General features: G+C 36.8%; 1 protein-coding gene and 1 pseudogene across 6 annotated transcripts; both read right to left on the reverse strand.

Annotated features, from left to right (window-relative positions):
* Positions 1-8,062: 8,062 nt before the first annotated feature.
* On the reverse strand, positions 8,063-16,179 carry LOC109213577 (annotated as a pseudogene).
* Positions 16,180-18,709: 2,530 nt separating this feature from the next.
* LOC109213579 (TMV resistance protein N-like) lies at positions 18,710-24,989 on the reverse strand. Of its 6 annotated transcripts, none has more exons than XR_002066029.1 (6): positions 24,277-24,989; positions 22,951-24,046; positions 19,870-21,653; positions 19,551-19,734; positions 19,431-19,466; positions 18,710-19,126 (listed from the first exon to the last, which is right to left on the reverse strand). XR_002066029.1 is itself a non-coding variant. In XM_019377395.1 (3 exons), exons 1-3 carry the CDS (start codon positions 24,756-24,758, stop codon positions 20,019-20,021), a joined length of 3,213 nt encoding a protein of 1,070 aa, XP_019232940.1. In that variant the 5' UTR covers positions 24,759-24,989; the 3' UTR covers positions 19,867-20,018. The 6 variants fall into 6 exon arrangements, 1 of the variants encoding a protein (XP_019232940.1); XR_002066028.1 differs by having other exon boundaries at positions 19,410-19,466; XR_002066031.1 differs by having other exon boundaries at positions 18,710-19,466; positions 22,951-24,035.
* Positions 24,990-25,724: the final 735 nt, after the last annotated feature.

Here is a 25,724-nt window from a genome sequence, read left to right on the forward strand (position 1 = left end):
TACACTCCAATAGGTTTTGAAAAATTCAGCAGGGAATCCATCAATTCCTGGTGCCTTCTCATCTAGTAATTCTCTCACTGCTCTATCAATTTCCTCCTCTGTTACTCTGACACTAAGAAGGTGTTGTTGCTCTTTGCTAAGACATGGCCCATCCCTTGCAACTTCTATATGAATACAACGCAGTTCTCTAGCTGATGTACCCAATAGAGACTTAAAGAATCCTCTAAATTCCTGTTCTATCTTAGCAGTATCTGTCATCTTATTCCTTTGCTCATCAAATATTACTGATATCCTGTTTCTTGATTGCCTGGCCTTCAAGTGAGCATGAAAGAACTTTGAATTTTGATCTCCTGCCTGAATCCACATTGCTCTAGATCTTTGCCTTAGTACCTGTTCATTCATACCTTCCCACTTTTCAATTTGTATCAGCAGCTTCTTTTCTCTATCTATTAACGAACTGTTGAATGGGTCTTCGTTCATTTCTCCTTGGACTCTTTTTAATTGGTCTCTAGCCTTTCCTATCGTCTTCTCTAGTGAGTTCANAGTTCAGTTCTTTATTCATTGTCTTTGTTCTCTCCTTTATCTTGTGCAACTTCTTCCATACTGAGAACATAGTACACCTTTCAACCTTTTGCCTCCATATCTCTTGAACAGTTTCCTCAAACTTCTTCTGCTTTAGAAGCACAGTATATAATCTGAATGGTATAGGTAAATGATTTCTCATTACCTCAGTATCTATAATGATGGGGGAGTGATCCGAGACACCTGGCAATTCGAAAATTGCTTCTAGACTACTATAATGAGTTAGCCAAGAAGCATTTCCAAATGCCCAGTCTATGTTACTGTAAATTCTATCCTCAGCATCTCTTTTATTGTACCATGACCATTCACACCCTTTCATGTTCAATTGCCCCAGCCCAATATCTTTTATACATTCCTGAAAATATGTTATTTCTCCCTGATGTACTGGTTGCCCATTGAGCCTATCATTAACAGACAACACATTATTGAAATCTCCAATAACCAGCCAAGCCTCTTGCATACTTTTACTAATCTGCCTTAGCTGCTCCCATAAATTCTTTCTTTCATTCAGTTTGTTCATCCCATATACAAATGTAACATAGCTTGAGAAGCTTGATCCCTTGTCTTTTACCTTACAATGTACTAATTGAGATGTATTCCCAATTATTTGGACCTGCACCAAACTGTCTTTCCAGAATATCCAAATCCTTCCATTGTTTGCCACAGCTTCATCTGAGTATATCTTCCATTCCTTGTTAAACTTCTTTTTGATTTTCATTCCACTTCTAGGTTTTATTCTTGTCTCAAGGCAACCTAGAAAAGAAATTTTTTGGTTAAGCAAAAAGGCCTTGAGTTCTTTTTGCTTAAAGGGCTTGTTAAGCCCTCTTATATTCCATGAGCTAAGGATCATGGAGGATTTTCCTCATTAAGGCTAATCCCTTCAGTCCTTCTTTTAGTACTGTTATCATCTTGTATCACCAATGGACTGTACCTATTTTTGTTTAGCATGTTCATAATCTCTTTCTCCAGTAATGCTCCCCTTTGCTGTGAATTGGTCTTATCCTTCATCTTCTGTTTCCCTCTGGCTGTCTTAAATGTCTGCATATCCATTTCCTGCTCAGGTTCCCTTTTGTCATGTTGTCCTGGTGTTGTTATCATATTCTGCTCTTTTTGCATTCCTTGTTTCTCACTCGATGGTTTTCCTCTTGTACATTACTTTGTCCCTTCTTCTCTATTACTTGTTCAGTAATAGTTTTTGCCCTCTACTGTTTTTTGATCTAGTTACTGCCTATTTGTTGCTTCTGTTTTCCTGCTTGTTGTACCTCACTGTCCTTCTTCTTCACTGCTTTCTCACAATTCTCTTCATGAGTACCTATTTGGCAGTATTTTCCACAGAATACAGGCTTCCATTCATACTCCAGTGTTTGCACTCTATACTGTCCTTCTTCTTCTTCAATTAACATATCATCTGGATGTTCTTGTGAGATATCCATCTCCACCGGCATGCGTGTATAGGATATCCTCTCCCCTTCAGCTGTCAGTCTATCTGAGCATATAGGTTTCCCTAGATAGCTGGCTATTCTCCCCAAATTTTCCTGAGTCCAGTATTGTATAGGCAATCCTGGGAAAATCACCCAAATAGGTATTTTTCTAGTCAATTCCTTATTCATCTGAAAATTCGGCTTCTATTGCTCCAAAATCAAAGGTCGATTATGGAATGTATAAGGCCCTTGTTGAATGAGGCTATTCTTATCATCCTCAGAACTAAATCTAAATATGAAATAACCATCATCATGCAGAAACACTTGAGGTGTCTTAATGAAATTCTACACTCCATACACAAACTTTAACATCTCTTTGAAAGAAGGATTTCCACCCAATACATACCCAATAACCGTCTCCTTCCATTTTTGTGTTTGCTCTGCAACTTCCGCTCTATTCAACCCCACAATCTTCGTCCCTTCCTTCATTATTGGTGCACAATAGTCCAATTTCATTCTCTGCTGTAAAGCTCTGTTTCCTTTGACCACATCAGCTAATGTCGGTTTCATTTGAGTTGGATCTGCTCGATTTACTGAGAAATTCAACTTCCTCGCTGCATTGTTAAGATCTACCTCCACTGGCTTCTCATCGTTGTTGCATTTCGATGCTTGCATGATCGTTGGAGCACTTCCCATTCCAGTCATCCAATGAGCTAGTTGCATTTGCCCTATAAGTAGTGGCACTCCTGTTTCTGGTGTTACCAGTCGTCCTCCGTCGTCCTCTTCCGATATCGTAGGTGGTGCAATTGGTTGAGATCTCCGTCTAGCCATCGTCTTAAGCGTACATTAGCTGCCTTGCTTAACGTGCGCCTGTAGAGCTCAAGCCATTTTGTCGTGCCAATCATATGCAATTATTAGACAAAATTTACTTTTTGAATAACAAATTAATCATTTGAGACCAAAAAAATGAATTTCAAAAAAAAAAAAAAAACTAGGAAGAAGAGCACAAAAACTAAAGTGGTGGAATCGGATATTGAGGGACAGAACTCAAAGTGAAAATTTTGATTTGGCTATTATCACGAACAAGAAAAAGAAATAAGCATACATAACATAATATCTTAAGTTTTGAGCATTGACGTGTCAAACATATTTACTATTTCCAATCAATTTAAATGATAACTGTAGTTGATTCTATTAAGTAGTACTTGTTAGTGAATATCTAAAATAAATTATAAATAATCTATATAATATATCGAATTACACTAAAAAAAACTAGTGTATGAATGCTTTTGTGTTCATTCAGTTTCATAGAACATTATAAAAGAAATTCATTATATTGTTGATATATATGACTTAATACCTATATAAAAAGGATAAAATTAAAATTGAAGAGTGAGACAAATATACTAATTAATGAAGGAAGAAAATTATCATAATTTATACATTTATTGTATAAAATAACTTCAATCAAGTAACAACAAAATATGCTGTAACACTTTTCTTTATACCAATTATTTAGATTAATTATATAGTAGTATATAATAATAATAATAATAATAATAATAATTTAAAATAAATTTGGGGCATTCAATTTGGGGGCCTAAGGCAATGGCCTCGATCCGCCCCTGCTTCTAAGCCTAATTCTAAATCTATATATTGTTTACAACAACAATCCAGTAGAATCTCACTAGTGGGGTCTGGGGAGAGTAGAGTATACGCAAATCTTACCCCTACTCAGGGGTAGGAAGACTGTATCTGGGAGACACTCAGCTAATATTGTTTGAGATGAGTACTAAACAATATACTCCTATGATTACTTGTAGTACTTCTATTTTGTTACCTTAAAACTGGAGTTGCTCTAGAATCATCTCTTTGAACTATATAATATGCCTGCTACATTGACCATTTTCAGTAGGGGTGTCAATGGATATTCGAAAACCGACTAAACCGATCAAACCGCACCGCACCGAATCAATTTTTAGGTTTCTTTTTAAGAAACCGTAGGTTTTTATATAAATCTATAACCGCACAGATAATTAGGGTAGGCTTTTATTTTACAAAAATAAACCGAAAAAATATCGAACCGCATCGAATAAATTTACATGTGAAAAAAATATTTATCTACTACATTTAAAAATAATAATGCATTAAATTTTTCTTTGGACCTTGGAATTATGAAAACTATTACAAGCCAACAAGTTAAACTCAAAATACTAATTCCTAAAACCTATTATGCTACATCTACTTAAACTAAGTTATTTTAAGTATCTCAATTAGCAAGACACAAAGTATTGTAGCGATAATGAGTAGCAAACAACAATGTATTCAATATGTTTCCTTTCACATAATTTAGATTTATCTTTTTGAATATTTAATCTTTTATAGAATTTATTTTTGAGTCCCAACTTGGTTAATATCTTTCCACTCGTGTGATTTATATTTTCTTTGCCTTTGTTTGGTTTCTTTTACGTTGTGTAGTTGATGGATCGATACTCTAGCCATCTTTTATTTATTTTTTTAATTCATCACCCTTTAAATAGTAAAATGTCTAGAGAGTTTTGCTAAGTCCTATAAAAGAACGTATGTTATTGCATTCTACTTCTACTGGTGAATTTTACATGATAATTAAAAAAATACCGGAAATTAACTGAACTGCACTGATACCGAAGAGAAACCGACATGATTGGGACGGTTTCGAAAAGTCTAATTTTGGTTATACATATGTTTGCCCTTAAAATTGGATAGCAATTAAACTTCTAATGTGATTTTAAGGACATATGATTTCACCTAATACCAATTGACAAATGTAAGGATTAGTAGTAGAGATTGATAATAAGATAACGCAAACCAATGTTGAACGTAATTTAGCCTTCGAGCTTGAATGACCTCGAACTGATCAGTACCAAATAACCAAGAGAAAAACAAACTAATGAACATGAATTAAGCTAGAAAGGAATTGTTGTATTGGTTTGATATGCGTGAATGTAAGGTCTCTACAAAATGATTGGAACCCTCTTTATATAGTAGAGGAATCCTATCTATGGTACAATTCTAATTATGGAAGTAAATCCCATGATTAGCCTAAACAATCGCCCTTGATTTGATCTGTTCCGGGATTTTCGTCGTGATCCTTGACCAGTCACGGATATCTTGATTTTCCGTTATTGCACTTTGCTCGAAGTCTGCCATATTTGGTCTCGATCGCTGCTGGCCTCGATCTCGACAGGCACCTCGATTCTCGAACTTAATACCTTGTCTTCGTATTCTGGTTTGATCCACTACAAGGCTGGCCTTTAATGCAATTCCCTGGTCCGAACCATTGACACCCCTAATTTTCAGTGATTAAATTCCCATTCACAAACTAATAGTTCCACTTTGGTCCGTTTACTTTGTGATGTTAGGCGACTTATTAATAGTTCCAAGGCTTCTTTCTTCCAACCCGATTTGGCAAAGTTTTCTTGCTTCACGCACATTCATCTGCAATTGGTTTGTGGAAGCTACTTGTCAAAGACGAAGATGTGAATTCATTTCATAACGAAATTTAGAAACAATGAATTATTGCATACCCTACTGATCCATTTTATATGCCACAATGACATGCTCTTATAGGCATAAAAATGTCAATTTTAAAACCATAAGGTCTAACAGGGAACTTTTGGTACGTGACAAAACTCTTCTATCTTTCTAAAGACTCCATGTTTAGTCAAACATTATCATATAAAATGAACCGGATGTAGTAGTATAAAAGATGAGAAAGAGATCATGAGGGAGTACTAAACTCAACTTCACCTCGCGCTCCAGCTTCCTCCACTGTCTCATGTTGTGCTGCATCTTCATCTATTACCACAGTGAAATTTTTAAGTGCTGTAGAGTATACGTCTGCAGAAAGACACGATTAGGGAAACGGATACAGTTAATAATTGAACTACAACCTTGACACCAAATACGTCTTTCCACATGGAAATCAGTACAACAAAGACAAAATCTGAAACCTGGTACTCAGAAAAGCAGAAAACTAGCTTTCAGTAAATGAATTATGATGAAGCATCAAGACATGACTCAAGTAGCAACATGTCACAGAATACTCCACGGGCTGTCACTTCAGCCCCAGGACCCGAAACCACACACTACTAGAGGTTGCTTCGCATATCTTTCAATTGTGAATGCAATTATGTTATCCTATCCTGAGAGTTGTGCAAAAGGGTGTTCCTTACTGTATCTCCACAGCTCGACGGCTCCTTTTCTATTGACAACATCCACGACCCCACGTATCTCAAGACCTTCATATACTTCAATTTTGTCAGAAGGAGCACCTGAATCCATTCTTTCTGGGGAAGCATCCGCCCATTCCTCAGTGAAAGGAAATGCTACTGAGGGATCAAGAAAGAAAGCTGGCGTCTCGTCAGAAAGACTTGGTTCGTAGAGTAGAGGCCTTTCACCAAGATATTGGTTTTAAGCTCCTGCGGGTGACTTTTTGTCTTACGACACGGCATGGTAAATAATCGAGTGCGCTTTCCTTTCTCCTACTCCTACTTTGGGAAGGGAAGTGCTAAAGGGCGGGCATGCTCGACTGAAAGGAGAGGAAAGCTTCTTCACTTTCGGCACGGGCGCGGACTCCGCGTTCTCTAGGTTGCCGAGGTTCCTTTTCTTCCGCGTCTTAAGATCCTCTATCTCTATGATTTGATCCTTCGCATATCAGCCCCATACTTCTTTGATCGCCCTTTCTCCTGACGTAAGAAAGTGACACAGGCTTGGCCAGCTTTTTCCAAACTTGATGGTCAAGTTCCCTGCTACTTCCGTAGATACGCCGCCTAACAACCGTGTACCTAGAATCACTTTTCTTTTCAACCGCTAGATGGAAAAGGAAGGTAAAATAGCACAAATACAAGAAAACAAAACATCTAATACATGCTTGTGACCTAGTCAACCTTGTGACAAGAAAATATTATGTCATACAATGGCTGCAACTGAACTAGATTGAATCACACAAAGATAATTCTTGTGACTTCTTTCCCTCTCTCATCTCAATTTCTCCCTCAAAGATTGGATCAAATCAGTAGTCAATGATGAAGCACGGCACTACATACTATGACTTATCTGGTACTTCTGCTATTAAAATTCTAAAATAAAGAGCAATTTCCCTATGCAGGAACTGCTAATGAGAAAAATACATATATTTAATGGTTTTCTTTTCTACAGTTGTTTATTCTATAAAATGTTGTTTTACTCCCTCTATCCTGAATTGAACCTCCATGTTTAACTTGGTATAAATATGAAAATGCCCTTGCAAAAGCGTGTTGCTACAGTTAGAACATGATCATTATTACCTTTTGACAAGAAAATATTTGGATGCAGAAGCGTTAAATTGAGTCGTCTTAAAGTTATGTAATGTGTAAGAAACTTCTGGTTCTTCCAAAATGAAAATTATTTTGCAAGTGAAGGTGACCATCAGTTTCTAACGGAGAGTATACGAGAGTAGGTTCTTTCGGATAAGATGGCCATCACAATAGTAAGTATCTGTAACGTTTAAGTTTATTCTTTAAATTAAATCCAGAGTTCTCACTTCGTTAACAGCTTCAGTCTGCTTAGCCAACTGTTGTTTAAATAGTGGCAAATGCCGCATAAACTCCTCAGCAGATGCATTCTCCTGAAAAACTCACCAAAATTTTACTTCATGGAGGAAAACGAAGTCTGTAACTAATGCAGCACAATCGAGCATTATTATCACCTTTAGTTTGTAGAATTATCTTTTCATTTTGGAGTGTACTAGTGACTTTAAGCTAACATTCAAGAATCTGATTTGAGTACAGAAAATTAATACTTGTTCACATCCTTAACTCACCATGGTAAAGCATGGGTCAGCACAAACGGAGACAAGGTGGAGAAACAATAGACAAAACTCCTTGTTGATATGTAGATCACCCATTGATGAGCTCCTGTAATAGGGGAAAGAAAACGAAAAAGGAAAAAGTAAGAAAGAATGAGAAATAAAAAGTTTATTGGTTTGGAAGAAGACTGTAACTAATAGAAGGAGAGAATTACATAAAAAGCGAGGACACAATTTCACCGCCAACTAGGAATAATTTCTGGGAATGAACGATTAAGCCTCAAAATTTCTGAAGAGACTGGCGACTCTACTTGTTGCTGCAAATTCTCAATGACAGAGCTGCCATGAATATTAGAATGTGACCTTTGTTTCTTACCAGAGGAGCAACTAGCTTCATTGGTCGCGGAGCCATGGTGTAAACCATTGTCATGTCTACTCCTCCTTATCCCAGTGCAATGTTCTGTTGACTCATCATTATTTTCCCTCATTTGTAACAAGGCCTCAATCTCAGGTTCATCTTTATACAACAAAAGAAATCCGAACTCCTTCATCGCTCCAGAAAAAGATAATGTAATAAGACCATAGTCATTTGGTGTTTCTCCATTTGCCTTAGATGGATCCCATATAAACAAGCAAGAGGTACGAAGAAAAAATGAATAGTAGATTCTTCATCACATTCTGAATGGTCGAAAAATCTAGTTCCAGGGTCATCCACGACATCTCATCGTTACAAAAGGGAATCAAGTGAGCTGTGGTGTGAATTAAGCAGACAGAGTAACATACAGCAAATCCCAAGAAGTTATCGCGTACATACCAATTTTCAAGCAAATTGACTGGTACTCTACTATCAATTCCCTGAATGCGGAACCAATCTGATACAAGGTAAGTTGAAACGAATTATAGAAAGAATTAAGATCCCTTATCACACTGTCTAGCATGTGAATCTCTAACTCCAATTTCATGCTTCCGAGGATATCAGGAAAATATTCTAAACTAGAGCATTTCTGTAGCTGCAGACATTTAAGGGAATGGATCCACAGAGTTGGAACCCTCTTAAGGCGTTCACAATCAGTCAAATTTAATTCAGTGAGCTTTTTAAAAATTGTGGCGGAGGCAGGATAGGCAGGATCTCCACGAAGGGGGTTAAAAAAAAATTGTAGCTAGTGGGAATTGAACCTACAACCTTAGGAAAATTTTGAACCCCCTTGACCACTAAGCTACACTTTTATGTTGTGTTAAGGGGGTTCAACACTTAATATATAGACGTAAAAAACAGATTTTGCCTTATCCCTTCCGCCCCCCTAAATCCGCCCCTGAGTCCAAGGATCGAAGAGCACCGAGTTGAGCCATGCTTTGAGGCAAATGCTCAAAATAATTTCCCCTGAGATACAACCCTTTCAAAGAATATAAGCAGCCAATGTCTTCTGGAAGTCCTCCATCTATTAGATTGCAGTAACTGAGATTCATAAATTTTAATGACTGAAACCCTTCAGCCACGGGAGGGAACACAAAGTAAACTGCAACTTGACCATTACCTGATTCTCGTTTTGCAAAAGTCAACGAGTTAAGTTTGTTCAAGCTGACGATGGAAGTGGGAGGCCGTGATATTAGGGTGCTGCTAGCATCAAGTTTCTCCAAGTTTTCTAAATCTCCTATCTCTTCTGGCAAGCTTTCAAGTCTGTAGCAAAACGACACATCTAGACTAACCAAAATTTTCAACCTACAGATGCTGCTTGGAAGAGTTACAAGGTTTTTTAAAAAGCTCAAGTCTAGATTGGTAATATGAGTTTGGTACTGAATAGATGATAGGTTTTTTATTTCTGGAAATTTCTGTAAACTAGAGCAACCATGCAGTTCCAGATGTTCAAGAGATTCCACGTTAACACATGGAAACCTCTTAAGGCGTTCATACCAAGTCAAATTTAACTCGACGAGTTTTCTGCAACATCCCAGGGAGTAGTGAAGCTCTTCAAAATTACTGCAAAAACTCATAACCAAATACTCCGAAGTTGGCATCCCCGTGAAATCTGGTGTTCGCATCAGGCTTCAAGAGCCGCTGAGAATTAGCTTTCTTAGAGACGGCAAATGCTGTTCAGAAAATGTTTGAATGAGTTTATTGAGCTTTTTAGTTAAAATGGTGATGAGAAGATTTGGAAAAAAAGGACATAAAGATGCCAGAGTAATATAATAATTTGAGTTTATGGAATTAAAGGGTAGCCCGGATCACGAAGCATCCCGCATTCACGCAGGGTCCGGGGAAGGGCCGCACCCTGGGGTGTGATGTAGGCACCTGATGTAAGCATCAATGGCTGATTCCACGGTTCGAACCAGTGACCGATAGGTCACACAGATACAACTTTACCATTGCTCCAGTTTATGAAATTAATAAGCTTTTTTCATTTAAAGACGTGCATCATAATTCTAGGACAAACATAAAACAGGTGAAAGCAATGATATCTGCTCATTAATAAAGGATAAAAATAGTTAGACAGAAAAATAAAAGTAAAGTAGAATTCAGCTATTATACCGTTATTTCCGTCCATGAATGACGCAGTGAACTGGACTGGAGTTTAAGATGAATGAGCTTTTTGGGTTCAAATGTAGATGGCAATGACTCCCAAGTCCCAAGGATAGCAAAACCAGACAAACCAACGCAAGCTGTTGGGCAAATACTCAATGGAGCCAATATGGCAAATGGAGCCAGCCCGGATCCTCTGTGACCCATCACGTATATATAATATCCTAAGCCTTTTCATATTTTTCATGCCCTCACTGCCAATATGATCTATGTTGCTCGGACTCTCTAAAATTATTGCTGGGTGCGTGTTAGATCCTCCAAAAGTAGTGTATTATTTGAGGATCCGACATTGGTACGACATTATTTTAAAAAGTCCGCACAACATAGAATATGACTACACAGAGTGGCGAAATTCATCACGTTTTGTATTTATTATTGCACTTTAAGTTCTTGAAAAGCACCATTAAAATTTTTTAAGGTACAGTATTAGCTAGGTCTTTTCAAGGAACATGTTGCTTAAGAGAAATACTTTGTATAATTAATTCTTAATTCTACTTTGTTTGTAATAAAATATTTTCTAAGACCTTCTTTAGAGTCAAGCAAAATTTTCACGCAATACCAATAAATTGTAGTAGTTTTTTAACATTAAAAATAATCAATGGTAACAAGAATCCCTATTGAGTTATTATGTATAAAATGTCACACAAATTTCAAGTAATAAGAAGAATGATGGATTAAACAGATTAAGTGGCTACTAGACTAATTCATGGCTTAATAACATCAGTATAATGGATTAGGCAACGCTAATTAAAGTGCCTACTTGACGACTTAGGCAACATCAGGCAGTTAATGTTACTTTTTTCTCTCTTACTAAAACAAACAATTAAAATGACTTACGTGCGAGAATATGAAGCAAGAATAACATATAATTGAAACTGACTGACCCTTTATGGCTTTGAAATATGAAAAATAGAAATTGAATATTACTGCAGTGTTTAGCTTACTTACCGTATTGTTGATCATCACTTCTTCGAAATCTTCAGCGAGCCATAGTCTGCTACGTTCTCCCGGATCCTTTTGCATGTTTACTACATATTTACCTATATCTTGTATTAAGTCATGCATTTCAATCGTATCTTTTTCGAAGATGAACACAAGAGATTTCTCAATTAGGACACACAATCCGATATCAGCTCCAAAATCACAGCTCCCAAGAATCTGTATGATCTCATCCTTTTCTCTCCCTCGTAAGAAGCATGCTATATCTAAAAATATCGTCTGTTCCACGGGCTCTAATCCATCATAACTAATTTTGAGCTTGTCAATAATTTCTGAATTAGAGTGTTTTTTTCATTTGCAGTATAACACTTCTCCACTCAGTTATATTCCTCGTATGAAAGAAAGAACCCCACACTTCCAGTGTTAAAGGAAGGCCTTTAGCATGACTTACTACCTCCAGCGTTAGCTTCTCAAAAAACTCATCCGGAACATCTTCCTTAAAAGCGTATCGATTGAACAATCGAATAGCTTCATGGTCAGCTAGTGTAGTTGTTGTGAACCCGCGTAACTGAGTATGGGATTATGGGCTAGAAGTGTGCAACAAAGCTGATCCAGTTCGGAGTATTGGGCCTGGAGCTGAATTGAGGCCCAATGACTAAACAACCGAATAGAATGCTAGGATATTATATTTGGGATCCGGGGGGGAATACAGGGCATGGGAATTATGTTGAAGCTTGCTCTCAAGTCTGTTCTCTCATCTCCTCTTCTGACTTTGTTTCTCTTCCCCTTTCTTCTTAGCTTTAGGTTGCAATTTCTCTTCTTATCTACTCTCTGTTTCCTGTAGTGTTGTTGTTTTCTATTGTTCTATTAATATTTGGTTATTGTAATTCAGTTTAGTGAGTTAATATAATCAGTTGGTTTGGGTGTAATATCCAGTTTGTTACATTGGTGCTTTCATCCAGAGGTCTTCAATGGAGGACCAATTATTTCGAACTATCGATGATTCAATTAAGGTCGTGAAGGATCCGTGGTCGAAGGAGATCGCTGAAATTCGTTCATTGTTACATATGTTGGTTGAAAACCTTGCAACGAGTAAGTCTACTCTAGTAAGATTCCAATGATTCAGTGGCGAGGATCCAGAGTTATGGATTTCTCAAGCTGAACGTTACTTTGAATTCTACGGTACATCAGAAAACAACAAATTATTACGCGCGTCTATTTACCTAGAAGGTGAGGCATTAGAGTGGTTCCAATGGCTTCTCCGGAACAAGCAATTGACAGATTGAGATCACTTTGTTGCAAGGGTGCGAATTCATTTTCGTAAGCAGCATCTCGAATCAGCGGAAGGTCACATGGCTACAATCAAGGATTATTCAACTGAAATTGAAGCCCAGATGTTCGACAATATGTCACATGGTATGTTGTTCTAAGTTGTTTGTTACAGAGAGATCAGATGTTAACGTCCTTACTGATGCAATGGAATCTGATTCAAACAATGGAAACTCGGAGGATATCCAGAAGTTTGATGAAAGCTCTCACAGAGATGAGGTTAGTGCTTCTCTTATGCAATCTACACGTGTCTAAAGATCTAGTTTCGGCAAGTATCAATCCAATTAAGGGATCCTCAACAACACGCGAAGGCGAGGTGTTTGATAATTTTTCTCAAGGAGCTGGGAAAACTTTTCACCTATGGCAGATGACTTTGAGATTATTTGTCCTGTTCTCAGCAAAGAGCTAGAGTCGGAGAGTGAAGATTGCGGAAATACCCATCTCATTATCCCTGGCTATAGACTTTGTTTTATCATTAGCAATGGAAAAGGTAGCATAGTTACATATGAAGATGACAAGCACTCTAGAACTGCTGTGAGTCAAGCGTTTGATAATTTTTCGTACCATGCGGGTCAACCTTTGGTTGACAATGAAGTGGTCGAATCACTCGGGGACAGAACTGTCCTCTTGATTTTGGATGGAATCAGATTGATTCATGAGCATATATATTTGATCCCGATGAGTTTGTTCCTCCACGCATCTTATTTGAGCACTTGAATGTACATTTGGATAAAACACGGTACTTGCCCATTACACTACGTTCTGGTGTATTTAGCTTTGTGGACAATTTCGAGATAGCTACTGAGTTGTTAGAAAGTTCACTCAGTAATTTTAATTCCTGAGTGGTTTCCTTTTGTTTCAATTGGAATGTGGAAACCCAAAGTGAAACTACTATTGCAGAGGAGGAAAAATCACGAACCAACGTAGTCTTAGTATTTGACAACATTCCTCAAAGGGTTGCAAATAGTCTTCTGCTAAGCTCAATTTCACATAAGGAGTCATGTGTGATTCTTTTTCTTAGTCGTGTGTCTGTTCTGCCACATGATAAAAAGTTCATATTGGCTAATGAGGTCCCTGATAATGAGACATATGTTCTTGATGATATCTTGTTGGTTGAGTCCGCAAACCCAGATTGGTTGGAAGAGTTCGTGTTAATCATTAAGCAGTCCTTGCGACAGAATTTTCAGTGTTTATTTCTGAGTTGCATAGTATTGAATCGCTCGACTACTTTACGTACATCATTTTATAAGGACAAGTGTTATATGCACCTTCTGATGGTACTGTGTGCTGGAGGGAAGTTGTTTGATGCAACCATCACCCGAGGATGTTCGTTAGAGAAAGATCCTGCTGATAGTTTTAGACAACTTCCAAATGTAGTCCACAATGGCCATTTCATGGTTGTTATGCATAAAGAGCTTAAGCTAGAGAGTTCCTTGCCGGTTAGCAAGGATGAATATGCTATGCAAGCGACTAATTTTAGATTTCATATCTTCATCTATGGAGTAAATGACTTTCTCCTTAGTCCATGGACATCCATAACAAATAATGCAACAGGCCTAGTTCCAACAATGCTACCAAAGAAGTAATTCAGCAAAAGTTATTGAACAACCATGGGTTCAATGGGAGGAAGCATCAGACAAGCCAAAAGACCATGTAGTTCTGTCCAAACTGAAGCAGTTCAGGGCAATATGCAATCTCATGAAACCAGCAATAAAGGTCATTGCAGCAGATTTTTCAGAAGAAGAAATCAAGTATCTAAAATATGTGTTCGTGAGCATGGATACATACAATAGTGGAACAATCACTTATGAAAGAATAAAATCTGGATTGGCTCGGCTTGCTTCAAAACTTTCAAAAGCAAAAGTACAGCAACTCATGCAGGCTAGTGATTTGAAGTTTGAGGGATCCTTTGATTGGATAACATTGTTTTTACTCCAAGACAACATACATAGTGCAACTTCATGCTTAGCTAGATTGATCTCATTGCGGCTAGATGGTGATCCTAATTGTTGTACTGTTATGCTTCTACTACCTAGATTTCAGGCGGAACTATGGGAAGAGAAAACCAACTATCCTACCGTTGCTTTGTATTTACTGTTTGCTGTTGACAAGGTCAAGCGAATATTGTTGCATTTTCTGCTTTACTCGAACCTTGAGGGCAAGGTTCTTTTTGAGGCGGGAGGTATTGTTGTGAACCCGCGTGACTCAGTATGGGATTATGGGCCAGAAGTGTGCAACAAAGCTGATCCAGTTGGGAGTATTGGGCCTGGAGCTGAATTGAGAGAGGCCCAATGACTAAACAACCGAATAGAATGATAGGACATTATATTTGGGATCCGGGGGGAATACAGGGCATGGGAAATATGTTGAAGCTTGCTCTCAAGTCTGTTCTCTCATCTCCTCTTCTGACTTTGTATCTCTTCCCCTTTCTTCTTAGCTTTAGGTTGTAATTTCTCTTCTCATCTACTCTCTGTTTCCTGTAGTGTTGTTGTTTTCTATTGTTCTATTAATATTTGGTTATTGTAATTCGGTTTAGTGAGTTAATATAATTAGTTGGTTTGGGTGTAATATCCAGTTTGTTACAGTAGTCACTTCATATAATGCATCCTTCTTCCCAATCAAATGCTTGTCTCTTGTTGTTGCAATAATTCTACTGCCATTGCCAAACCAACCAAGATCCCCTGCTAGGTACTCCAAATGGTCTCTGTGATCTATGTCATCAAGCACAACTAAAACCTTCTTAGAATGAAGTCTACGAGTCATCAGGTGCTTTCCGTCCTCCTTATTATTCACGCAATTAGTGTTTTCCCTTAACAGTTCCGTCCTCCTTATTATTCACGCAATGAAAAATTTCTTTAAGGATTCTGTTTGACTCATTTTTGAGGTATAGATTCTTTGTTCTATAGTTCAATATGTGCAGCTAGTCTTCATAGAAGCATCCAATTTTGAATGCAAAGTATTCCCTCTGTTCCAGCTAATGTGTTTTAACTCACTTGTTACGAATATCACAGCCTTTGAGATTTGCCGCTTCAGTTAAAACACTCCTCCATCTTTGTACATTCTGCAATATTCCCTCAACATCATCCTTAAACTTTGATTCATGTTTGGAAAATGCTTCTGCAAAACTCTCCCTTTGGTTCCGAACATGTGATGGATCCACATCATAGACGACCAGTATGACAGTTTGTCCAAATTGAGTCTTGCATTCCATAATCTTCACTAGTTCATCCAAGCACCACCTCGATGTAGCATAATTCTTTGAGAAAATGATGACGGCAACTTGAGACTCTTCGATAAATTTACAAAGTTCTTCTGAGATGGATGCGCCATGCTCTAGCCTTTTGTCTGTCTTGAAAGGTAAATATTCCCCTGTTTCTCAAGCCTTCATATGAGTGCCCTGTAAACGTTTTGCGAGTATCTTCACCTCTAAAACTTAGGAAAACATTGTACTTCCATCGAGGATAGTACTGTGAATTACTCGCGAAAGAAGAAGAAGATGCCATGGATTCAGTTTATTGGTTGATATGAAAACAAAACAAAAAAACTGTGGATAAATTGTAGTGGTATATTTTTTTTATTGAATACAAGCCGATGAAGAAACAAAGAAAATAATATGCCCAGTTGAATAGAATTATTGCTCCAAAGTCCAAATACTATGTCTACTTAATTCTATGGAAAATGGCAATAGAAGAATCAAGTAATTAAGTAAAATACCTTGTAATTCTCTTCCGAAAGAAAATTGTATATCTCTACGACTTGTGAAGACTGTAACTAAGACAAGCTCAATGAAGCTCAACTCCAGCTGCCATGGCAGAATCTCGAAGCTTCTGAAGGAGGAGAGGATAGGAGAGCAAAGAGTAACTTCTTCATTGAAGAATGATGCTTAACTGAAATGAGGAAAAATGTACAGTGCTATATATGTACACAAAAGTGACAGCTGGGCAACTTGACCACTAACTACTGCCAGCTATAATAACCAACTAATCAACAATATCTAACTAACATACAAAGTGTATACAGGATAAATACAATCTAATCTCAATACCCAGTAGAATGCTTGATGACTGTAAGGGCCTTGGTAAGAATGTCTGCAAGTTGATCATTAATCTCCTTCTGAATTTGATACAGCTAGCTCCATTGGTTTGTTCATAACGATCCTCCAGTTCCTTCCACAATTCAACAGCATCACTTGCATACTCCACACTATCCGCAATCTATTTGGAAAGAGAATTTAAAATCCACGATGTTACCATGTTATCACATCGTTCCCACTGCCTATAATTTGGGGATTGCAGATTTGGTTGTTTGCATTCTCCACTGACAAAACCTAATTTGTTCTTTGCGGACAATCCACGAAGAACACCACGCCTCCAGGATCTATAACCTATCCCATCAAATGGAACAGATACCAGCATTGCTCCAGGATTGTCAGAAGGATGCAAATACAGGGGATCACTTGGATCAATTCCAGTACTCGGAGGTATCGTGGCACTCGTATTAGCAGAATTCGCATCTTGTTGGTCAGTGATTGCCATTATAACTTTGAATTAATTAAAATTTGATAGGGCAAAGAACAATTGGAATGAAAATCCTCAGATTTCTATGCTTTGAATCAATTAAAAACGAGAAATTGATCGAGCTTAGGGTAAATCGATCATACTAGGTCAGAAACAGAAGAGCAAAAGAGAGAAGGAAATCTCTAAGTAGAAAAGAGAATGTGAGGAAGATTAACCTCGCGATTTGAGGAGGATTAACCTCGCTCTGATACCATGTGAAGACTGTAACTAAGACAAGCTCAATGAAGCTCAACTCCAGCTGCCATAGCAGAATCTCGAAGCTTCTGAAGGAGGAGAGGATAGGAGAGCAAAGAGTAACTTCTTCATTGAAGAATGATGCTTAACTGAAATGAGGAAAAATGTACAGTGCTATATATGTACACAAAAGTGACAGCTGGACAACTTGACCACTAACTACCGCCAGCTGTAATAACCAACTAACTAATCAACTATATCTAACTAACATACAAAGTGTATACAGGATAAATACAATCTAATCTCAATACGACTGTTGGAGCAAAGTTGTTATACCCAGACTCGCAGTCTTCCTGCCCATTTTCCTCCTCTTCTTTCCGTTTCTCAACTTCATTTTTCCTTTAGCCATTTTTTGGTGTGGGGGGGGTGGGTGGGTGGGTGGTCAAGTTGTAAAATTTTTATTTCATCATTTCACAAAATGAACTCTTGTTATGGTTTTGCTATAGATATTATTAGCCCTTAAAACAGTCGCATAAAGAGTCCAGAAAAATATTGCCTTGTACGCTTTGGTTGTTACGCATGGTTTCATAATGTATCTTAGTATTGTACGGTATCATTTTGATGTATGATATGTCTGGATAGATTGCATTGTTTTCCGTCGTTTCATGATATCAAACACTAACAATATGGAGAATACACTTACAATATTATAAAGAAAAAGTAAGGTACGCGGTAGAATTAATATATAAAAATAGGGTAAAGAAATAGGATTATTTAATAATATGGAAGGGCAAGATAGAGATAAAAAAAATAAAAAATAAGAAAACAATGCGACCACACCAAATCGGTCGTTATATAAAGTGACACTTTTTATCGTTACATAACAACGGATTTAACAATACGATACAATAAAATTTAAGAAACAATCAAAACAAACAATGTATTTAAAATAACAATACGATACAATACAACTAGTAACAATCATCCAAATAAGTTGTTAGATGCATCAACATACATCACCAATACGCTTCACTAACAAGGGAGTATCCCTTCAAGATATAAATTTGCATCTTGACCAAAATACCACTTAATCAATATCAGAGTTTGCAATTTACAAATAAGCAAGCTACAAAAAAAATCCTACAGAAGAAGAGAAGAGACGAGCCACAGAGCAAGCCATGCATGTTGTTGCTCTAACGGCAACACCGATGTAAAGCATAGAGACTACAGTGTGGCATATATTGGTAGAGGCTGTTGACTGTAACAAAGGCCTGAAACTTGGTAATCAGAAATGCAGTTAACAATTGAACTAGCACCTTAGCACCAAATACATCTTTCCACATGAAAATCATACAACAAAGTCTAAAACTTGGTACTAAAAAAAAGCAAAATACTAGCTTGCGGTAATTGAAGGGGAGCCTTGGCGTAACTGGTAAAGTTGTTGTCATGTGATCAGGAGGTCACGGGTTCGAGTCGTGGAAACGGCATGTTGCAGAAATGCAGGGTAAGGCTGCGTACAATAGACCCTTGTGGTTCCACCCTTCTCCGGGCCCCACGCCTAGCGGGAGCTTAGTGCATCGGACCACACACTACTATGCGATCCTGAGAGTTGTGCAAATGGGAGTTCGTTACTGTATCTTTACAGCTCGACAGTCGCTTTTCCATTGACACCATCCACGAATCCAACGTATCTCAACACCTACATATACATCGATTTTGTCAGAAAAGAATAGCATAAATACAAGTAAAGAAAGCATATAGTACTTTGTTGCAAGGTTTTTGAAGTTTTGGAAAGCTTTCCTAGGAAACATGCATGTTTGTTGCAAGTGTTGTTTGAAATTTCTGATTTCTACTCTTTTCATGATATATAAAGTATGATTCATCTGGTACTTCTGCGATTATTGAAGTTCCAAATGAAACAGATTTTTCCTTTTCAGGACTGTTTATGAAGGAAAAAAACAATATTTAAGAAGATGTTTTACTCCCTCTATACTAAACTGAACCTCCACATTTAACTTGGTACAGATATGAAAATGGCCCTGCAAAAGTGTATTGCTAAAGTTAGAGCATGATCATTACGACAAGCAATATTCAAATATGTACAAAATTATTATGAACCATACTTCTGGTTTTTTTAAGATGAAAATTATTTTGCAAGTGAAAAGTGAACATCAGTTTCTGATGGAGAGAATACAAGACTAGTTGAGCTCTACATCCCAAAGGAAGAACAGTTCCAAGGCTTCTTTCATCCATCCATTTTGGCACAGCTTTCTTGCTTCGCGAACATTCATCTAAATTGGTTTTTACCTGTCAGCAAAGGCGAAGATGTGATTTCATTTCACAAGACTACTATTCTGGTCTAAGAGAGGTATCACGTCACCTTTACTAATAAGACCAGTATATAGATATATGTAGACTTAAAATGAATGGATTATTGCATACCCAAGTAAGTTCTCTCGCGAATCTCTTTCTCAGGCCAAGAGTCTAGTTGTTCCGCTACAAACAAAGGAAACATGTGCTCTTCATAGAGCAAATGGCTTCCAAACTTGCAAGTTACTGCCATTAGAATGTGACCTTTGTTTCTAATGTTATTAGAGTATGCGACAGCAGCAACTGGATTCATCGGTCACAGAGTCATGGTGTACACTATTTTTATATCGGGTCCTCCTTATCCCAGTAGAATGTTCTGTTGGTTCATAGTTATTTTCCCTCATTTGTGACAAGGCCTCATCCTCAGGTTCTTCTTTATACAACAAACGAACTCCATACTTATTCATTTCTCCAGTAAAAGATAGCCTAATAATCCCATAGTCATTTGGTGTTTTTCCATTTGCCTCAGATGTATCCCATAAGACAGCAAGAGGTACCAACAAAAAATGAATAGCGAATTCTGTATCCCTTTTTGAACTGCCGGATGATTCTGTATCACATTCTGAATGGTTGGATAAGTCAAGTTTGTGAATGATGCACGACATCCCGTCATCACATACGGGAATCAATTGAGCTGTGGTGTCAATTAAGCTGCCATTGTAACATACAGAAAATCCCAAGAATTTATCAGGTATATACCAATTTTCAGGCAAATTGACTGATACACTACTATCCCAACCCTGATGGTGGAACCAACTCGGTATCTTCTTCTTTGGATGCACAATGGTAAACACATTTTCGGACAAGGAATCTGAAGCAGAGATGTGATGCCTCAAGGAAGAGATATCCTGAAACAGGGCATGTGCAAACAAATTATATATAAAATCATTGTGTGCATCATCCTCATAATCAAATGACTCGAATATCACGCACTGTAGTTTCTTTCTCTTTGTTACTAAATCATGGATACTTCTCATAGCCGTATGACAATCTACATGCAATTCATTTAATTCTGGTGGAAGTTGTGGCAGCTGTGTAAGCCTCTTGCAATCTCTTAAGTGCAAGATTCGAAGATCACCAAGTTGGGCTATGCTTCGAGGCAAATGCTCAAAATTATTTCCATTGAGATACAATTCTTTCAAAGAGGATAAAGATCCAATGTCTTCCGGAAGTCCTCCATCTATTAGATTGCAGTCACTGAGATTCAGATGTACCAATGACCGTAATCCTTCAGCCAATACTGGAAGGAACTCAAAGTGCACTCCATCTCTCACTCCAAACTTCAAGATTTTAAGTTTGTTCAAGCGTACGATGGTAGACGGAGGTCGTGAAATTAGAGTATAGCTAGCATCAAGCTCCTCCAAGTTGTCCAAATCCCCCATCTCTTCTGGCAAGCTTTCAAGTTTCAAGCAACCCGACACATTCAGACTAACCAAACTTTTCAACCTACATATGCTGCTTGGAAGAGCTACAAGGTTTTTCATATAACTCAAATCTAGCTCGGTAATATGAGATTTGTATTGAAAATAAGAGGATGGTAGTTCCCTTATGCCAATCTCCAACTCCGGCTTTATTCTTCCGAGGATTTCTGGAAATTTCTCTAACCGAGAGCAATTTCCTACACTCAGATATTTAAGAGATTCCATGTTAACACATGGAAACCTCTTAAGGCTTTCACAATACATCAAATTTAACCGAATGAGTTTGCTGCAACATCCCAAGGAATGGTGAACCTCTTCAAGATTACTACAATTCTTCAGATTCAAATACTCCAAATTTGGCATCCCCGTGAAATCTGGTGTTCGCATTAGGCTTTTGGAGAAGCTGAGATCTATCCTCCGTAGAGACGGCAAATGCTGTTCAGAACACAGACATAATGAAAAAAAAGAAAGAACCTATTTTGCTGATTCCAATAATAAAATATTTGGTTATCTATGACCTCTGTTTTAACTATATTGGAGATAAAATATTCCAATAAGAAACTGTTTTAACCTTTCATTTGTATTTGTGGGTATCAAATAACCTCTGTTTTCTTGAATTCTTAATTAAATGAATGATAGCATTTGAATTATGAGGGCCAACACATTATTTTTGTGGGAAATTTAGATATTTATTTTTTATTATGAAAATTACTTGTTAAGAAACTGAATAAAAGTAAATTATAAATAAAAGTTTTGCTAACTGTAATTTGACATGATTGAAAAAAATTGTAGCAAAGAGAAAAATGTTTCTCTCTTTAAAAAAGTGTAATATAAAATGGGGAAACCCAAATATTAAATCCAGAAGCAATGTATGAAAGCGTATATCTCATTCGAAAAAATAGTTGTACCCAATAAATTCCTTTTGTTTTATTAATAAGCATTCCTTCCGTCCCACTGTGTACACAATAAATTCCTTTTGTTTTATTCTTATGAATCTAATCTTACTATGAGAAATATTTGAAGGAGCTTTTAAATTGAGCTTCTTAGTTAAAATGATGATGGGATGATTTGGAGAAAAAAGACATGAAGCTCTTACAATAATATTAAGAACAACCCCAAATATTATAAAATTAATTTTTTTGAGATGGAAATACAATTATTTGAGCTTATGGAATTAATAACCTTTGTTCGTTTAAAGACATGCATCATAATTGTTGCAAAAATAGAAAATACCTCAAATAATACGTGATAAAAGCGATAATCTTTGTTCATTATCACTAAATTAAAGGACAAAGATAGTTAGAGAGAAAAATAAATAGAAGTCAACTATTGTATCTTTGTTTTCATCCATAAATAACGTAGTGAACTGCTCCAGAGTTCAAGGTGAACAAGCATTTTGGGTTCAAAATTTTCTGGCAATGACTCCCAAGGATAGTAAGACCAGACAAAACAACGCAAACTATTGGGCAAATACTCAATGGCATCACGGGTCGACGACCTCTCTATGTTAAATATCCTAAGCCTTTTCATATTTTTCATGGCCTCATTGCTAAAGCGTAGTGTACAAGAATAAGAAGAAACCCAGATTGCTACCATTGCCACGGTCCCCTGGTAAGAAGATCAAGAGTATGAAGCATGATGAACAAAAAATTGGAATTGACTGCCCTATATATGTGTCTTTGGAATATAAACATTAGAAATTAAATATTATTTCATTGTTTAGCCTACTTACTGTATTGTTGATCATCACTTCTTCGAAATCCTCGACGAGCCATAGTCTGCTGCGTTCTTCGGGATCTTTTTGAAAATTCACAATATATTTACCCATATCTTCTATAAAGTCATGCATTTGAATCTCACCTTTTTCGGAGATGGATACAAGAGATTTGTCAATTAAGACACGCAATCCGTATTCAACTCCAGAATGACAACTCTCAAGAATTTGCATGGCGTAACCTTTATATCTCCCTCGAAAGAAGCATGCTATATCTAGAAACATCTTTTGCTGGATGGGCTCCAATCCATCATAACTTATTTTGAGCTTTTCAACAATTTTCGAATTAGAATTAATTTTCATGTGCTCTATAGCACTTTTCCATTCAGTTAAGCCTAGGTTATGCAACAAAGAACCCCACACTTTGAGGGCTAAAGGAAGGCCTTTAGCATAATTTACTACCTCCAATGAGAGCTCCTTAAAACACTCATCTGGATCTTCTTTTCTGAAAGCATGTTGATAGAACAATTGAATGGATTCATGATTAGGTAGTGCAGTCACTTCATATATTGCATCATTCTTCCCTATCAAATGCTTGTTTCTAGTTGTTACAACAACTCTACTGCCCTTACCAAACCAATCAAGATCACCTGCTAAATACTCCAAATAATGATCTTTATCATCTATGTCATCAAGCACAATTAAGACCTTCTTAGAACACAATCTACTAGCCATTTGGTGCTTTCCCTCCTCCTTATTATTGTACTCAGCTTTTTCCCTTAACAGTTTAGAGAGAAGGGTATTTTGCAGAGAATGTATTCTACCTTTGTTTTCTTTAATATCCTCAAGGAAACAAGCACCATCAAATTGATAGGAACGATCCCTTCTTACTAAGAGAGTATCAAACATAGCTCTTGCTATTGTCGTTTTACCGACTCCACCCATACCCCAAATTCCCATAATCCGAACATCATTGATTCCTATCTCTAGTAAGGATTCTATTTCCTCTAAATGAGTATCTATTCCAACAATGTTTTGCAGATAAGATAAAGAAATCTTGCATAATTTGGATGAGATTTGGTCAACAATTTGCCGAATACAATCTGCATCAGTCCTAAAAAGTAAGAAAATTGTGATATATACAAGGAGTGTGCACATAAATCAAACTCTTTGAAGAACTAATTAAGATTTTATCTACGTAATAATGTTATTGAGTTTGTAATTAAATTGATAGAAACATATATAATTAACACCATTACTTATTCAGAAAATTTGAAAAATATATTTTAGATTATGTTTACTCATTTAAATGCAAAGTATTCAGCTTATATGTTTTTAACTCACTTTTCATGATTATCACATGAGCCTTTGAGATTGGCCGCTGCATTTAAAGCAATCCTCCATCTTTGTATTCCCTCAACATAATCCTTATACTTTATTTCATGTTCTTCAAAGGCTTTTGCAAAGCTCTCCTTTTGGTTCCGAACATGTGATGGATCCACATCATAGAATATCGGTATAACAGTTTGTCTAAATTGAGTCTTGCATTCCATGATCTCCACTAGTTCATTCAAACACCACCTCGATGTTGCATAATTCTTTGAGAAAATGACGATGGCAAATTGAGACTCTTCTATAGCTTTACAGAGTTCTTCTGGAATGGTTGCACCGTACTCTAGCCTTTTATCGTCTTGAAAGGTTTTTATTCCCCTATCATTCAAGACTTCGTATAAGTGACTTGTAAATGTTTTTCGAGTATCTTCACCTCTAAAACTTAGGAAAACATCATAGCTCCATCTAGAAGAAGAAGAAGAAGAAGATGCCATGGACTCAGTGTTAAGTCTCTGAAAAGAGTAAGAAAACTGTATCTGAAAAAATTGTTATTGTGGTAAGAGAACAATAGATAATATTTTCAACAAGATTATAGGTTAGAAGAAATAAGAGTTAATGCTATAGAAGGAATTATTGGCACTGGATTTTCTTTGAACTTTAATAGAAGGATGTAGGAAATTCCTTCAAAGACAAGTGGATGAAGCTACAAAGAAAGAGTCTACCTTTCCCAGTTGAATTATTGCTCCAAAGCAAAAACACAAACGTCCCTCTCATTCTATTATTTTATAGAAAGTAATTAAATAGTGCAGGGTTTTTTTTATGAAGCTTCTTTTTAATGTTCTACTCTATAAAATTATTGGTATAGGACCTAGTCAACTAATAGTACATACTGTAATATTTAATGTGGTAGGAAATTATTGTGAAGCTTCTTCTTAATGATGATAGATTTTTGGTTTACGTTAGACTCTTTCAAAAACAAAAATTCAAATTGACTCACTGTTATATATATATTCTTCATTTTAGAAAAAAATGAAGGAGTTTGGAGCCTGAAAGTTAAACTTTGTAGTTCTCGATCTCAAATCGAACATCAATTTTAGAATAAATTTAATGCTATTTTATTTTATAAAATATTGGCATACGATATCAGTTACATAAATTGTTTTGATATTTGTCTCACATTCAAAGGTCCCTATACAAATACTGCACCCATAAATTTGATATAAACTTCCACCTTAGAATTAACAACAATAACAACAACAAACCCATTGTGATCCCACCAGTGAAGTCTGGGGAGAGTAATGTATACGATCTTACTCCCACCTTGAAGGTATTAGAGACGAAATCACCTTACCCCCACTTTGAAGGTAGAAACTGTTTCAGATAGACCTTTGGCTCACGAGACGAAAAGAAAAGCAATAACACCAAGCGGTAACAATAACAACAATATAATATACTAAGTG

Source organism: Nicotiana attenuata, unplaced genomic scaffold, assembly GCF_001879085.1.
Source record: "Nicotiana attenuata strain UT unplaced genomic scaffold, NIATTr2, whole genome shotgun sequence".
Taxonomy (NCBI): Eukaryota; Viridiplantae; Streptophyta; class Magnoliopsida; order Solanales; family Solanaceae; genus Nicotiana; species Nicotiana attenuata.

What these genes read in the sequence shown, in the direction of transcription:
- LOC109213579 (XM_019377395.1), bottom strand. Translation starts at nt 24,758, where the DNA reads ATGGCATCTTCTTCTTCTTCTTCTTCTAGATGGAGCTATGATGTTTTC. An exon ending in TCATGTGATAATCATGAAAA is followed by an intron (nt 24,047 to 24,276) that starts GTGAGTTAAAAA and finishes CTTACTTTTTAG; the next exon opens with GACTGATGCAGATTGTATTC. An exon ending in AAGTGATGATCAACAATACA is followed by an intron (nt 21,654 to 22,950) that starts GTAAGTAGGCTA and finishes TGTTCTGAACAG; the next exon opens with CATTTGCCGTCTCTACGGAG.